Source organism: Eleutherodactylus coqui, chromosome 7 (assembly GCF_035609145.1).
Source record: "Eleutherodactylus coqui strain aEleCoq1 chromosome 7, aEleCoq1.hap1, whole genome shotgun sequence".
NCBI classification, from domain to species: Eukaryota; Metazoa; Chordata; class Amphibia; order Anura; family Eleutherodactylidae; genus Eleutherodactylus; species Eleutherodactylus coqui.
Window position 1 is genome coordinate 221,170,249 of NC_089843.1, and position 15,207 is coordinate 221,185,455.

The 15,207-nt window shown below is 46.2% G+C and overlaps 1 protein-coding gene across 1 annotated transcript in view; it reads right to left on the reverse strand.

Annotated features, from left to right (window-relative positions):
- Positions 1-5,605: 5,605 nt before the first annotated feature.
- SEMA6B (semaphorin 6B) overlaps positions 5,606-15,207 on the reverse strand; it is a 91,839-nt gene continuing 82,237 nt past the window's right edge. Inside the window, exons 14-16 of the mRNA XM_066574944.1 lie at positions 11,545-11,625; positions 10,377-10,435; positions 5,606-7,263 (exon numbers count right to left, since the gene is read on the reverse strand). Coding sequence (XP_066431041.1) covers positions 6,173-7,263; positions 10,377-10,435; positions 11,545-11,625 — 1,231 coding nt within the window. The 3' untranslated portion in view covers positions 5,606-6,172. The remainder of the gene's footprint in view (positions 7,264-10,376; positions 10,436-11,544; positions 11,626-15,207) is intronic.

Genomic DNA, 15,207 nt, shown 5'->3' on the forward strand with positions numbered 1-15,207 from the left:
AGATTTGACCTACAAAGTAAAGTGAACACCATTTATACCTTAAAAACAAAACCCAAAACTAATAGTAGAATTGCTGTTTTTTCCACCCCTCCTCCCCCCAAAACCCCGAATAGTGCTTATAAAATGAATCCATCTTGCAACAAACAAGTCATCAACCAGCTCAGATCAAGAAAAAATAAAAACGTCGTAAAAATGGTGATGAACACATTAAAAAAAATATTGTGTAAAAGAAGTAAAACTCAAAAAATGAGATGAATGTGATATAAAGGTAACATGTAGCTTGTGCCACATGGTGAACGCTGGAAAATGAAGGCGAAAAACAATTGTAGAATTTCAGTTTTTTTCATTCCTTTCACCAAAATATTTTTTTCAAAACATTATATTTACCAGGAAATGGTAAAAAATACACAAAAAATAATCTCTAATACGACGGAAAACAAACCTATAAGCCGTCGAGCTGCTGGAATGCAGTGATGCGAGGACAAAGAAGAACAGAATTGTGTATTCAAGGCCCAAATAGATGATCACCAAGGGGTTAAAGGGATTTAGTTTACCTAAAGCTTAAACTGCTGGATCGTGAAAAGTTCTACAACTTCCCAGGATACTTTGTATCGCCATCTGCAGGGATACCTTGTCACTACATGGAGACATTCAGAGGCTATAATGTCCTGACAATGTATATAATGGACAACAGCATGTATGGGGTTAAACCCAACTCCATAACCTCTACTGGCCATTCCTACAGCGCCCCCAAAAACAGTCATTGCAGGGACAGCACACATTTCCAAGACTGGAGCCATCAGATGTCTCTTATGTCATCATCCATACCGCTGGGCCAACAGAAGATCTTCGAAAATCGGTTTTCAGTCTCTGAACATTACCAACTCAAGGGAAAGTGTTTGGTCCCCCACAGGGACGGCTCTGTGGATGCTACGGTCTAATGGCAGGCACTCTGTCACATCAAGCTGCCTAGATGATTCCAATACGGCTCATTAATATATCTTCACTGCTCATCACCTCCTCTATCCGCCTGCCACTAATCATCCCTCAGTATGCACAGTAAAAACAGAAGCCTGACAATCACCAGTATGGGGGTGGTGAGTGGGGGGGGGGGGGGGGGAGGTAAGCAGTGAATATGTGATTAACGAGTCTCAGCTGACTCATCACTGCAAACTTTGAAATTAAAGTTTTCAAAAACTCCTGACCCAATCAGTATAGGTGACATTCTGCACCATTACAGGCCAGGCAGGTTCCCTTTATTAGGCTGTCTTAGGCTTAAAAAATCGAAAACCCTGATATGTATTAAAACAATGTTAAATTGGTACCTTTTTGTGTTTTGGGTATTTGTGATGACCTGATTATCCAGGCAAGCGCTGTTTACATTGGGTCTTTGAAGAATCACTTTTGGGGCGTCGGTGTTGCAGCTACAGCAGTTTCCACGGAGCTCTGGCATCTCAGCTCGCTCAGACTCTACCCGCTACTCCTCATAGTTCACAGCAGACCTGCCCCTACACCTCTATGGCCCGCACTACCCGCTTCTATTCAGCATCTGCTTGGCAGAGGAACGGAATCATTGGCTTCAGTATGCGAGACGGCCTCAGTGTTACGTAGTTTCTGTCCCTGTCAGTCTTTGGAGCACCATCCTCACATCCTCGCAATTTTTCTATCCAGCAAAAACACTCAAAAAATGGTTCCGATTTCATCCTTGTTCCGTTCTGTTCAGTTTTTTGCCCAATCCCCTCACAATACACCATCACATTTGCCACAGAATTAAGTCCATACGACGTACACCCAGTATTACATTCAGACGTCAGCACATGGTGAGCAAGGGAATGAGCATGCATGGAACTTGGAAAGGGATTTCTACTTTGCTGGTGGATTATCATGGATGACGTCCCACACATTCTGAAACTGAATTTGTAGAAAGGCATTATGGGGCATCAGTGGTACTCAGAATAAACATTAAACGGGTTGTCCTGGTTAAGTAGACTGCATGTAAAGGGTCACTCATGGTGAAAAGTAACAAAGCAGTCTCGTGAACGGGCTGCTGCAGCCAATGGTAGCGCTCAGCAATCATCACTGCCATTGGCTGCAGCAGCAGGTTTAGAGGACGTCACAGGTTGACTGCAGCCTGTAACACCATATGTCGGCAGGAAGACCCGGAGTCAGATGAGCGGGGAGAGAGGAGTATGTGCTGCCTTTTAATTTTCCCCACGAGAGACCCCTTTACCTGCAGTTTACATAACTCCGACAACCCCTTTACCTGCAGTTTACATGACCTATGATTTTAACTCATTGAGACACTTTGCTAAGTGCAAGTATATTACAAAGTACCTTACATTCACATGTTTATTACAGCGCTGGATGGGAGTTTACTCTCGGAAAACCCCTTCACTCTTCCCATTCACATATTACAGAGATTTCAAGAATTATACTAAGTTGTTCCATGACTTTTTGATATGCAGTGATTAATTATGCTGTCTCATTAGGACGACCCCTGTTCATAAGCCCCATTAGGGATGGAGGGTTCTAAGCTATGAGCAAAGTGCTCTGGAATATTCCATTCAGAGGAGTTCTCTTCCCGGATTCACTTGCAGCATCTCTCAGCTGCCGGAACCTGCTGCCACCATCTGATCATCTGCGGGTTCTTGTTTAGGTCAGATTACATCTGTATTGGAAGCTCCATTTGAAGCCTCTGGCAGAGAGATCCGGCATGAGATCCCAAATGGAATACTTTGGCTTTCTGCACAACGGGCATAACGAAATCAGAGGGCCCCCATCACAGTCTCAGATGGCCCCCATCACAGTCTCAGATGGCCCCCATCACAGTCTCGGATGGCCCCCATCAGAGTCCCCGATGGCCCCCATCACAGTCCCCGATGGCCCCCATCACAGTCCCCGATGGCCCCCATCACAGTCCCCGATGGCACCCATCACAGTCCCCGATGGCCCCCATCACAGTCCCCGATGGCCCCCATCAGTCTCCGATGGCCCCCATCACAGTCTCCGATGGCCCCCATCACAGTCCCAGATGGCCCCCATCACAGTCCCAGATGGCCCCCATCACAGTCTCCGATGGCCCCCATCACAGTCTCCGATGGCCCCCATCACAGTCTCCGATGGCCCCCATCACAGTCTCGGATGGCCCCATCACAGTCTCGGATGGCCCCATCACAGTCTCGGATGGCCCCATCACAGTCTCGGATGGCCCCATCACAGTCCCAGACGGCCCCATCACAGTCCCAGACGGCCCCCATCACAGTCCCAGATGGCCCCCATCACAGTCTCCGATGGCCCCCATCACAGTCTCCGATGGCCCCCATCACAGTCTCCGATGGCCCCCATCACAGTCTCCGATGGCCCCCATCACAGTCCCAGATGGCCCCCATCACAGTCCCAGATGGCCCCCATCACAGTCCCAGACGGCCCCCATCACAGTCCCAGACGGCCCCCATCACAGTCTCGGATGGCCCCATCACAGTCTCGGATGGCCCCATCACAGTCTCGGATGGCCCCATCACAGTCTCGGATGGCCCCATCACAGTCCCAGATGGCCCCCATCACAGTCCCAGACGGCCCCATCACAGTCCCAGATGGCCCCCATCACAGTCCCAGATGGCCCCCATCACAGTCCCAGACGGCCCCCATCACAGTCCCAGACGGCCCCCATCACAGTCTCGGATGGCCCCATCACAGTCTCGGATGGCCCCATCACAGTCTCGGATGGCCCCATCACAGTCTCGGATGGCCCCATCACAGTCTCGGATGGCCCCATCACAGTCCCTTGGCTTCATCATCAGATGGATCAGTTCGGCTTACAAGGATTACACTTTTCAGTTCGCATAACAGAGCAGGAAGACGGAATTCTGCTTGGAAGCCTAAACACAGACATGAATGCGGCCAGGTTGTCCAGATGAGAAACCCCTTTAAACGGCTACTCAGTTTTCAGGAAATAAATGCTAATTATTGTATAATGTAAAATTATTACATTTTCCAATATACTTTATCAATTTCTCACAGTTTTCCAGATTTCTGCATGACTCCGCTCACTGCCTCCTTCCAGTGGGTGTAAAGTTCTGTCCTGGTCATGTGATGCATCTAGGGGCGGGACTCATTATTTTATTAGTTTTGCTAACGATAATCAGTTGTGCGCCTGTGTGTCCATCACATGACCAGGACGGATTTGTACCCACTAGAAGCAAATTATGAATGACCATACTGACTGACAGCAAGCTGAGGTCTTGCAAACCGCGAGCAACCGACACAGAAACCATATTGGAAAATTGTACAACTTTTATACAGATAATATTTGCTAAAAAACTTTACATAAAAATGGAAAAAAACAACTGCGCTCCCACAATGGGAAATTCTCACTGAAGGTATTTAAGGGCTGAACCAACTGCCCCAGAAGCAACTCGATAAACGTCTCAAAGACTTCTGCTTCACTTGGGACTGACATCAACGCAAGTTCTCCATTTAAACTCCCCCACAAACTTGCAGTCAGTTACTTCAATGGGTGAGGGAATAAGCCGCTTCAGGCACCTCTGACACTGAATGCCTCATCTGTAAAGGCTAATTTAGATGGCCATGACTTGGCCACATTCTAGCAGGTTGTGTAATGATTAAGGATGAGCGAGTATACTCGCTCATGCACTACTCGCTCGAGTAATGTGCCTTAGCCGAGTATCTCCCCGCTCGTCCCTGAAGATTCGGGAGCTGCCGCGGCTGACAGGTGAGTTGCGGCGGGGAGCAGGGGAGAGCGGGCGGGAGAGAGGCAGAGAGAGATCTCCCCTCCGTTCCTCCCTGCTCTCCCCCGCAGCTCCGCGCCGCCCCCCGAATCTTTCGGGACGAGCGGGGAGATACTCGGCTAAGGCACATTACTCGGACGAGTAGTGCCTTAGTGAGTATACTCGCTCATCCCTACTAATGATGTGAACCCACGTCGTCATAGCAATACATGATGCTCTAAGTTCAGGTCATGAGACTTGAGGTGGGAATTGCAGCCATAAATACAACCACATTACGGTCACCTGAATTAGCCGTGTATCCCGCAGACACAAAGAATCAGGCATGTTGTAATCTAACACCCCCAACATATGCCAATGGTGAGAGACAGGAGGCCCTGATACACAAAATCCTTGGCTGATCCTTACAAAGCCAAGGGGGCTAAATAACTCTTGTCTGATGTATACGGTCCGCATTACTTCGAGGTTCTAATCAATATAACACATATCCGGGATGCTCTTCACCGCAGCATACGGAAGCCTCGGTCACATTATCACTAGTGTACCAGGGTTTTAGGTTTTTTAACTGTACGGATCAGGAAATGAATCACCTGATAGTTATGTAGAAGAATCCTTAATAAAGTCCTTGGACACCCTTCATCACGTTTTTATTGCATTGTATCAATTATGTAATAAACACATTTTTTGCATTTTTTCCCCCTTATTTGCAACATTTGGCTTCTGCAACTTGCATGTATTTCCCAGTAAGCTGCAGAATGCCATGCGCAGTCAAGGGTTCTCCGACGCTCGGTCTCCAGCCCCCTGTCTTCTCCTAAGCAATGATATAAGTGGAATGATACTCAAATCAATATTGATCGACTGTGACTTAATCAGAATTCAGCTTAAATTATCACTTTTTTTTACTACTTTATTGATGCAATGCAATAAAAAAATATGCTAAAAGCTTCCCCTATCCTCCAGGCTGTCCTGTTACATTGTCCTGACCTAATTCAAACACATCCATGCATAAATTGGTTGTTTACTACTCTGGACTTATTAACAGAATACTTAAAAAAAAACTTGTTAATAAAATATTGATCTGTACATATTGTGCTTGGCTGATGGGGGAACACAAGGGTCCCGTTCATACAGATGCTCCATGACCAGCACCTTCCGAAAAACTCAATAAGCTAGTACTCAATTCAATACAAGGCCGAAGTGCAATATTTCCCCGGAGCAGCTTGAGTATGTGTTTCCGAAGCTTCCAGGGGTCAGGCACTGGAGACTTCAATCACTCAAGGAGACTTTGGGTTCACAGAAAGTCTTTAACGCCAGTTTTTCCTTTTTGTTCCTTAAGCCCAGCACTAATAGAGCCAGCACTTGTTGTGGCATTTCTGTATTCAAAAGCAAATGATAATAGCCATTGTATCATAGAAGTCCACCTTCTATTAATGGGATTTGGATGTATGTGGCATTCCAAATTGCAACATTAGCTTGAAGTCTGAGCCAGGAGTTAAGCTCTGAGATGTTCGGGGATAAATGTACATTGTATCGGTGGGCCTCCGCCAGTTCTCCTCACAGTTATAAGTCAGCTCTCTCCTCAGATGTGAGGCTAACTGGGGAGTACTGCCTCGGTAAGGTCTCTGACAGAAGTTCTCGCTCGTAGACGCAGAGATCACACGTCTGTGTTTTCTGCCGCCGCACAGGCAGGGTAATTCTGCATGCATGTAATGGGGCTCAGGTCCCAGCGAGGAGTGATGATGATGCATTTTCTCCCCGTAAGGAGTTAAATATTCTTGTATGCATTTGGACAGGAAGTTTGGGCTGCTTCTGTTTTGAGGTAAGTATTGATCCTCATCGGTTGGTACTGATAGACTGCAAGACTCTTTCACATGAGGCGGAAGGTAACAACAATTGTCTTCTCCGTGGGGGTTTAATATTCTAACCGTTTCTTCGTGTTGGGATAAGTATTGAGACTCGTCTTCTTTCAGGGGTAAATAGTGGGAATCTTCCTTATTTAAGGGTGCATAGTGGGAGTCCTCCTTATTGGCGCAGAAGAAGTGTGGGTCCTGGGCTTCATATTGACTGTCGGAGGGCAGATTGGAGGAGGACAGATGCATGTCTTGGTGCAGTAAGCAGGCGGATGAATCCTGCAGCGAGTAATTAATATATTCTTGGGAATCGATGATTCTCTTGTGTTGCTCCGGAGTCTGCTCGGGGGTCGGCGGGATGCCACTGTGCTCTTTACTGTGCCCAGGGTTCCAGCCATGTTGTTTTAAGGACGTGAAGACCGGGTCCCGATCTTGGTGGCCCGCGTCTCTGCTCCTACTCACACTTTTCACAGAGTTGTCCAGTACGAGGCCATTGTCCTTCTCTTTCTGTCGGCACTTCAGCTTTCTGCTTTGTTGAGAGCTCAGCAAGCAGACCCCCAGACCTGACAACACTGCGCCCACCACAAACGCTGCCACAGTGGAAACCACCAGCATGTTGACGGACACTTCAACACCTCTCTGTTCTGTGAAGCTCTGTGTGAATAGACCTGTTGAAAAGCAAGGGTTAAATATTACTAAGGACAACAAGCAGGAGTTTGGAAATCATTCATTCGTATCATTAACCCACTTGCTGCACATACGTATAAAGCGCCGGCGTCAGCTAGAACACATTTGTTTAACCCATTAGATGCCACTGGTAATAATGACTGCAGCGTCCAAGTTGCTTTACAGGTGTAGGGGGATTCTTCTGTAAGTCAATCAGCGCCCCTGAAATGTAATTGTGGGGTGCTGACTATACATTCCCACAACAGCTGTGGCCCAGAGTTAACGGGGCCCCTCCATAAGTTTCAATGTGCTTGTCCTGTGCAATCGTATTGTCAGCGTCTTCTATGCGCGTGCATTTGATGTGTGTTGTATCTCTGCAGCACTTGATGGCTTAACGTCTGGGATATGTCTGAGAAATGTATCATGTTGTATGTTATGTGACTGTTTTAGATATATGTTGGTGAGGATATAGGACAGAGTTCAGGTTGGAGTTTGCAAGTGAGACGAAAGCAAGAGGGCCACACAGACACCGCCTGGTCTGTGTGGTCCAGATTACACCGAGGGTCCTCCCTGTCACACCACCTTCTGAGAGTGTAAAGTGTTCTTCTTCTGGGCTGTTACTGTTTTGTTGGAACCTTGTTGAACTTAAGTAAATGGGCATTACTGACCGTTCCCGGTTTGCTCAAAAAGTTATCCCTGTGTGTGGACTATTTTATTTCCGTCTCAAGGTTCACCGCAGAGGAAGGAACGGTGGCGTCATGACTGACAAAGAACTGTAAGGTAACCGCTAGTAACCCTTTCCCTTTAACCCCCCCAGCAGTAACTTGGATGGGTCCCGAGCTACCCCCAGTGGAGGAAATGGTAGAGCCCCATAACAGAAACCTTTATCTACTCCGCCATCTCCTGGCCAAGGCTTAAAGGGGTTGTCCCGCGCCGAAACGGGTTTTTTTTTTTTAACCCCCTCCCCCCCCCCCGTTCGGCGCGAGACAACCCCGATGCAGGGGTTAAAAAAACAACCCGCACAGCACTTACCTGAATCCCGGCGGTCCGGCGTCTTCATACTCACCTGCTGAAGATGGCCGCCGGGATCCTCTGTCTCCATGGACCGCAGGGCTTCTGTGCGGTCCATTGCCGATTCCAGCCTCCTGATTGGCTGGAATCGGCACGTGACGGGGCGGAGCTACACGGAGCCCCATTCAGAAAAGAAGAAGACCCGGACTGCGCAAGCGCGGCTAATTTGGCCATCGGAGGGCGAAAATTAGTCGGCACCATGGAGACGAGGACGCCAGCAACGGAGCAGGTAAGTATAAAACTTCTGTATGGCTCATATTTAATGCACAATGTACATTACAAAGTGCATTATTATGGCCATGCAGAAGTGTATAGACCCACTTGCTGCCTCGGGACAACCCCTTTAATAGACTGCCTTCCAATATAATGCTCACAGGCATGATACACTGCATTACCAAATTATTGCAATGTATTAGGTAAGTGATCAAATGACTGCAAATTCAAATCCCCTTGTGGGACTAAAAAACGTTAAAAAAAGATTAACAAATGGTTCTTAAAAAAGTCCAGAGAAAAAACAAACAAACCTCTTTCCTTAAGGTAAGTTCAGACATCATGAAATTGCTGCAGAAATTCGGTTGCGGATGTCATACCGAAATGCCGTGTCAATATTGAGTACAATGTAAGTAAATGGGCTTTTAACTCTTCACTTACAACTGAAAACATCTGCAGCAGCGTAAGGATGTGCTGTTTGTTACGGAGGAGCCACAGACTTATCCCTTGCAATGCTCTGAGAGCGCCGTGTGAACGCACCCTAAATGGTCCAGAATAATTGTTACTGCCACTTTAAAAATGATGTTTTTTTAACCTGCAAGGTGAACACCATGTAAGAAAGCCGGAAAAACTATCAGTGTTTTTATTCATATTCTGCTCCAAAAAAAGTTATTCAGCACTCTTTATGGACTAATGGTACCATGGCAAACTGTAGCCCATGCCGCTAAAACTAAGAGTCATAAAGCAGCTTCAGCAAAAATAAAGAGTTATTTATTAAAGGAATTCCAAATACAGAGAATAAACAAAAAAATGTAAAAAAGATCCCAGCACTTCCTCACTAAGGGGTTATACAGGATTAGAAAAACATGGCTGCTCTCTCCCAAAAACAGCACCACTCCTGTCCATAGGTTGTGTGTGGTATTGCAGCTGAGCACCATTGAAGTGAATGGGAATAGAGTAGCAATACCAGACACAAGCCACAACAAGGGTGCAGCTGTGCTTGCCAGAAAGCTGCCATGATTTTCTATCCCCTTTAATGTCCTCTCATTTTATCCTATTTTGGCTCAAATTACAATTATGACAAAGAAACATCAAAATGTGAACAAGAAAAAACAGTATTGACCCGGTGGCACACGATGCCAGCGTCCTCCAGGCCCTCCTCTGTCTCTCTAAGTCAGATATTGAAGCGGTGGAGGCCGGGGTGGATAAGGAGCTGGATGAGTCCTGACTCCTGCCATACTGAGCTCCAACAGCAGATGTGGCATGCCGTTGTCAGAGCGGGCAGCAGCGCATAGGGCACCGAGTTGGGGGATTGGAAGAGGATCTGCATCCCAGCACCACGCAAATGGCAGCGTCATGCTGACAGACGGGCAGCCAGAGCTGTCCAGCCTGCAGGCTCTGTGGTCTCTGGACTATCTGCTAGCGTGAGTGCAGCGGAGCAACGAGTCAGCAGAGGGCCCAGGCTGGCTCTGTCAGTGGTAACCGACTGTGGGAAAGCACCTTGGAGGACGAGCAGGTTTGGACTGTGGGACACTAGAAGATGATGGGGGTTGATGGTGCGAAGAGTGGAATCCTATTTTTTGGTGTACCTGGGTTGAAGGGGGCCGCTGTCCACTGCTGGCTGGAGTATTTTATACTTTGCCGGCTCGCCTTTTAGCATTGCATAGAACAACCAGGAAATGTGTGAATAGTCATCATATCACACTTTGATGGTGCAGCTCTGGCATTATATAGATAATGATTTATGTCACCCATAGCCTGTAACATATTGACTTGTATCATTCATTTCTGGCTTCACTGTCCCTTTAAGGCTTAAGGGGTCAATTCCACTCACCATCACAGTTTCCAAGCTGAGATGTCTGTTCTCCACCAAGGTCTTGCTCATAAGGAGCCCTGAAAAACATTCATGTTAGTTACAACACGGACACCCACAATCCCTTTTGTTGTCACGGGTTTTTGAAGATTTTGCACTTCTGTAAAGCAGGACAGTCTGATATATAAAAAAATACACAAATAAAATCTAAATTACAAAACTATACCGATTCCCCATAGATTTTGTGAAAGTCGACAACCTGCAAATTTGCATGAAGGTGCCTGTGTATACAAAGTGATGAGTGGCAATTTGAGGAAAGTGTAATTTTTCATTAAAAAATAAATAAAAAAATTACACTACTGGTCAAAAGTTTTGGAACGCCTCAACCTTTCCAGTTGTTTTAGACATTAACACAGTTCAAGTCCAGCAAATAACGTGAAATTGTTTAAAGGTTCAAAAGTAAGTAAAAAAACATGAAAATATTATGAAATTGTAACCTGTAACGCAACAATAGTCTAAACTTAGGATTTTACCCCAAATCTGTCAACACCCTGATCACTGGCAGCTCCTTAAATCATTCCGGAACAATTCCCGTAGTGTGGTAGATGCATTATCCTGCTGAGGCTACTGCCACTGGGGAGCACCGCGGACATGAAGGGGTGTACTGGGTCTGCTAAAGTATTTATCTAGGTGGCATCACATGGCTCCACCGGCTCGGCTTCTTCCTATAGGGCATCCACATGATGTAAAAGAAAACAGGATTCCTCGGACCAGACCGCCGTCTTCCATTGCTCCAGTTTTGATAATTATGGACCCATAGTAAGGGCATTCAGTGGTGGACTCAAGGCGGGACTATAACTGCTCTGCGGCTACGCAGCCCATATGACGTAAATTATCATAGCCAGAATTAACCCTTTGTAGTCATTAGTGCTGCGGTATACACTCATACACACCATTGGGACTTGTACATTGTTCTTCATAACTAAATAGATTCAGGTACAAAGTGGAGATTCCTGGAACTATTATGTGGAGAGAAGAGACCCCTGAATGGAGGCTCCCGCGGCGAGCGCCCATCACATCGCTTTATTGTAGTAGCACGGTCACACTTAATCTGTATGAACAGACTATGACATGCCGGGCGTGCTATGTAGACCTTTACCATAAATATATGTATTTGTTGTATTCATACCTGGATCTGTGCGGGATAAATACACAGAGGCTGTTCTCTGGATCCCATGCGCAATACGGGTCACGTGTCTCCAGGCAACTTCTGTAAGAAGAGTCAGTACAAATGTCATTAAAATGGGGTAGAACGAATAATATGTATAGATCAGACTTCATTTCTTGTTATGACCATCAACCCTTACAAATACTGTACAAATAAAGTAGCAACGGCAACATCCAAGTTGACCGTATAAAAGACGTCCTTTATTCCCCCATAACATGTAGTAGACAGCAACGTTTCGACCTGGTGGTCTTTGTCAAGTAAACTAACAGCACACAACCCCTGTGCCAATCATGTCTCTTACTGAGCTGATTGAGTAAACACCCAAAGTGCAGAGAGAAAACTTAAAGGGGTTTTCTGTGGAAAATACTATAGATGACCGATCCTCGGGATTGGTCATCAATAGTTGATCGGCTGGGGTCCGCTGCTCGGGACCCTGACCGATCAGTTGAGCAGGCGCATGCTGTCAGTGCTGCAAATACACAGAGGTATGTCAGAGCGGATGCATCCATGCCGACCTCTGTGTAGTGGCCGCCACTTGTAATTGCAGGCATGGCTCTCATTTAAATCAACGCAAGCTGGTCCTGCAGTTACATGCGCTGACCACTTCACAGAGGTTGGTGCGGAGACTTCTGTGGCTTCTGCTCTGACCTTTGTGGCGCTGTCAGCTCAGCTGATCGGTCGGGGTCCCGAGTGACGGACTCCAGCCAATCGACTGGAATTTAGGAAATGAGAGCGGAACTGTGGGTTTCACAAGTGCTTTGTTCATTAAATAAAGACACAAAGTCTGGTTACTGACAAATCTGGTCTCTAGAGAGTTTGGTTAGTGTGAAACAAGGCTCAGAAGACACAAAGCTGGAGAAGGCTACAAAAGCGGAGAGTCGGGTGAACATCAATCTATGTTTACACAAACTATCTACAAATGTAGAAAATTCAGTACTGCAACTCTCCCTAGGAAGTAGTGTCATGTTAGGATCACAGCGCACTGACAGGGGTGATAAAGAAGCAACAGATAACAGCAATAGACTAAGGCTGGGTTCACACGGGGTGCAATTTTAAAACTGAGACTAACCAGCAAAGTGGCCAAAATTTTGCCAAAATCTCGTTCCCACGCTGCCAACAAGCCGCGCAGAAACCGAGATGCGGCACGGAATTCAAATCCACGGCATGTCAATTTTAGCGCCGTTTCCTCTGCCGTCTCGCTTCTTTCTATGGAGAGATTGCTGCAACAGAATAAAGCCGCTTCAAATCCAGCGACAAACTTCCACAGTGGAAATCTTGCGGAATTTCCATGCGGTCCGCTGCAGACATTCCGGGACATTCCGTGTGAACCCAGCCATATACACTGAAGAAACATCTGTTTGCGTGTCCTGTGAAAAAAGTGTCCAAAGACATTTACAGCAATTGAAGGAGTTTCCTGGATGAAAACTATCGGTCTGATGATACAGACCGCGCAGCCGGGGGTGCAGGGGGTGCCTTTCTGTGCCACAAGCTTTGGTGGATTTATGAGGGGCGATCGTCTGTCCAGCCGGTGCAGAATGGAATGACCAGCTGACTGACTCTGCGCTGCATCTTCATGTGTATCTTAACCAATCCTCCTCTATGCCATGTCTCCTTTTGTCTTGGCCTCCATCACTCAAATCATCACAGGGGTGGAGACACCCCCGGATAGGAGGATTAGAGAAGATACACAAGAAGATATTGTATGCCATGCCGAGGACATCAGAAGAGCATTCCATTGTGGACTCAAATAATTGTGTTTAGAAGGGACTTGTGGAGCACTACGGGGGAACCTTGTGGGGTCACAGAGGGCACTACGACCATACGAGGGCTCAGAGCCATTCTACTGTGGAGGGGGCAGGAGTACTAAAAGTGCCTAAGGCGGCATGAACTCTAAATATGGTCCTGCTGATCGCCATATACCATACAGCCCCTGGAACCCTGTATACCCCTTGTTACAGCCTTACTTCCACAACTCCCAAAGCCTATCTCTTTCCTTCATCCCCTTACAGTTTCCCACTGCCATTTATATGTATAGAGATATACTGATATATCCCCATTAAAATGAATGGAGTGACGACTAAACTTGTCAACTTAAGCCCAATTTAGACACAACGATTATTGCTCAAAAGCCGTCTTTTGAGCAATAATCTTTGTGTCTAAATATGCCCATCTTTCAGTTTTCTGCCAAATGATGGTTTTCAGTTCTGCTTGAAAACCATCCTTCACCAGAACAGCTGATAAGCAGCACACATGCTGTGTTCTGCCAGTGGAGATCTGATACCAGCTGATAACATTGTTACAGCTCTTCTCAGTTCTCACCCTGGCCAGCAGAACAGTTGATAAGCAGGACTGCATGCTGTGTCTGCTGTCCATGGTGCTGAATGCTGCATAAGGAGCCCATGGCTGAACAATACAGCTAATTACAGAGCTCAGACCCCCTGCTGAGTTCTGTAACAGCTCCCAGAAGCTCATTTGCATGCCAATGAAGCTGATAAGTACTAATAACAATTAGTGCCTATTAGTACTTTTAAGCAAACAGATCGCTGATCTTTTAATCTTTTGAAAGATATCGGTGTGTGTAAATGGGCCTTTAGAGTCCTGAGCTTAACCCTATTGAGATGCTATAGCATGATCTGAAGAGGGCTGTGCACACAAGGCATTCTAGAAATATTGATGAACTGAAACATATTTGCAGGGAGGATTCGTCCATCCCAACATTGTGCAGATGTTATCAGTCACAGCAGGTGAAGGTGATTGCTGCTAACGGATCTATTGGTTATTAAATTCAAGAGTTCACTTAATGTTTCTGTACTGTGGATATATTTTTCAGTGTGCCTACGGCTGGTCTCACATGACCAGATTAAAATGCAGATTCCGTAATTGGATTATCCGCTGTTCAATCAAATGCATTGGATTACGCAGTTCCGCTCACATTAGCGGGTTGGAATTGCATAATCCACTCGCGGAAAAAAGTTGCATATATACCCGCAGCCCAAACACAATTACATTGCATCTGGGCTGCTGCTATCTGGGTCCTCACTAAGCGACGGCATGGGAAATATAAAAAAGTGTACCGCGCATGGCATGAGACGTAAAAGAAAGGAAGAGCACAAATGTTCGTGTTATTAGTTTAGTTACTTGGTCTATAATTGCGTATTACAATAAATAAATAATAAATTAAAGAACAGCCAACAGAAGTAAAAAATATAAATAAAACGGTGGCAGAATTGATGCTTTTCTGCATTTCCAAGAAAAAAAAATGTAGAACTGTATATACATACATAATATATAGAGGTAATTAGCTGGGGATCACCTCGGAGGCGAACTACAGATCACACCTTCAGTGCGAGCGGCACGGACCCTCTAAACTCAAAAGGTCATTTATTTTCTCTAAAAGGGTTGTCCGAGTTACATTTTTGGGGGCCTGATGCATCCCATCATCCCACAGCCTTAAATACCATCCATTAATGTGCTCTTTCTGTGCTCGCTGGCATTTTTCGGGAGACACGGGCTGTGACGTCCCGTAAACGTAACGCTGCTCATGTTTATAGGATAAAATAGTAAAGAACAAGAGAATAGAGCGCTCATAAGGGCCGGCACAAAATATGTAGAGAGAAGGATGGA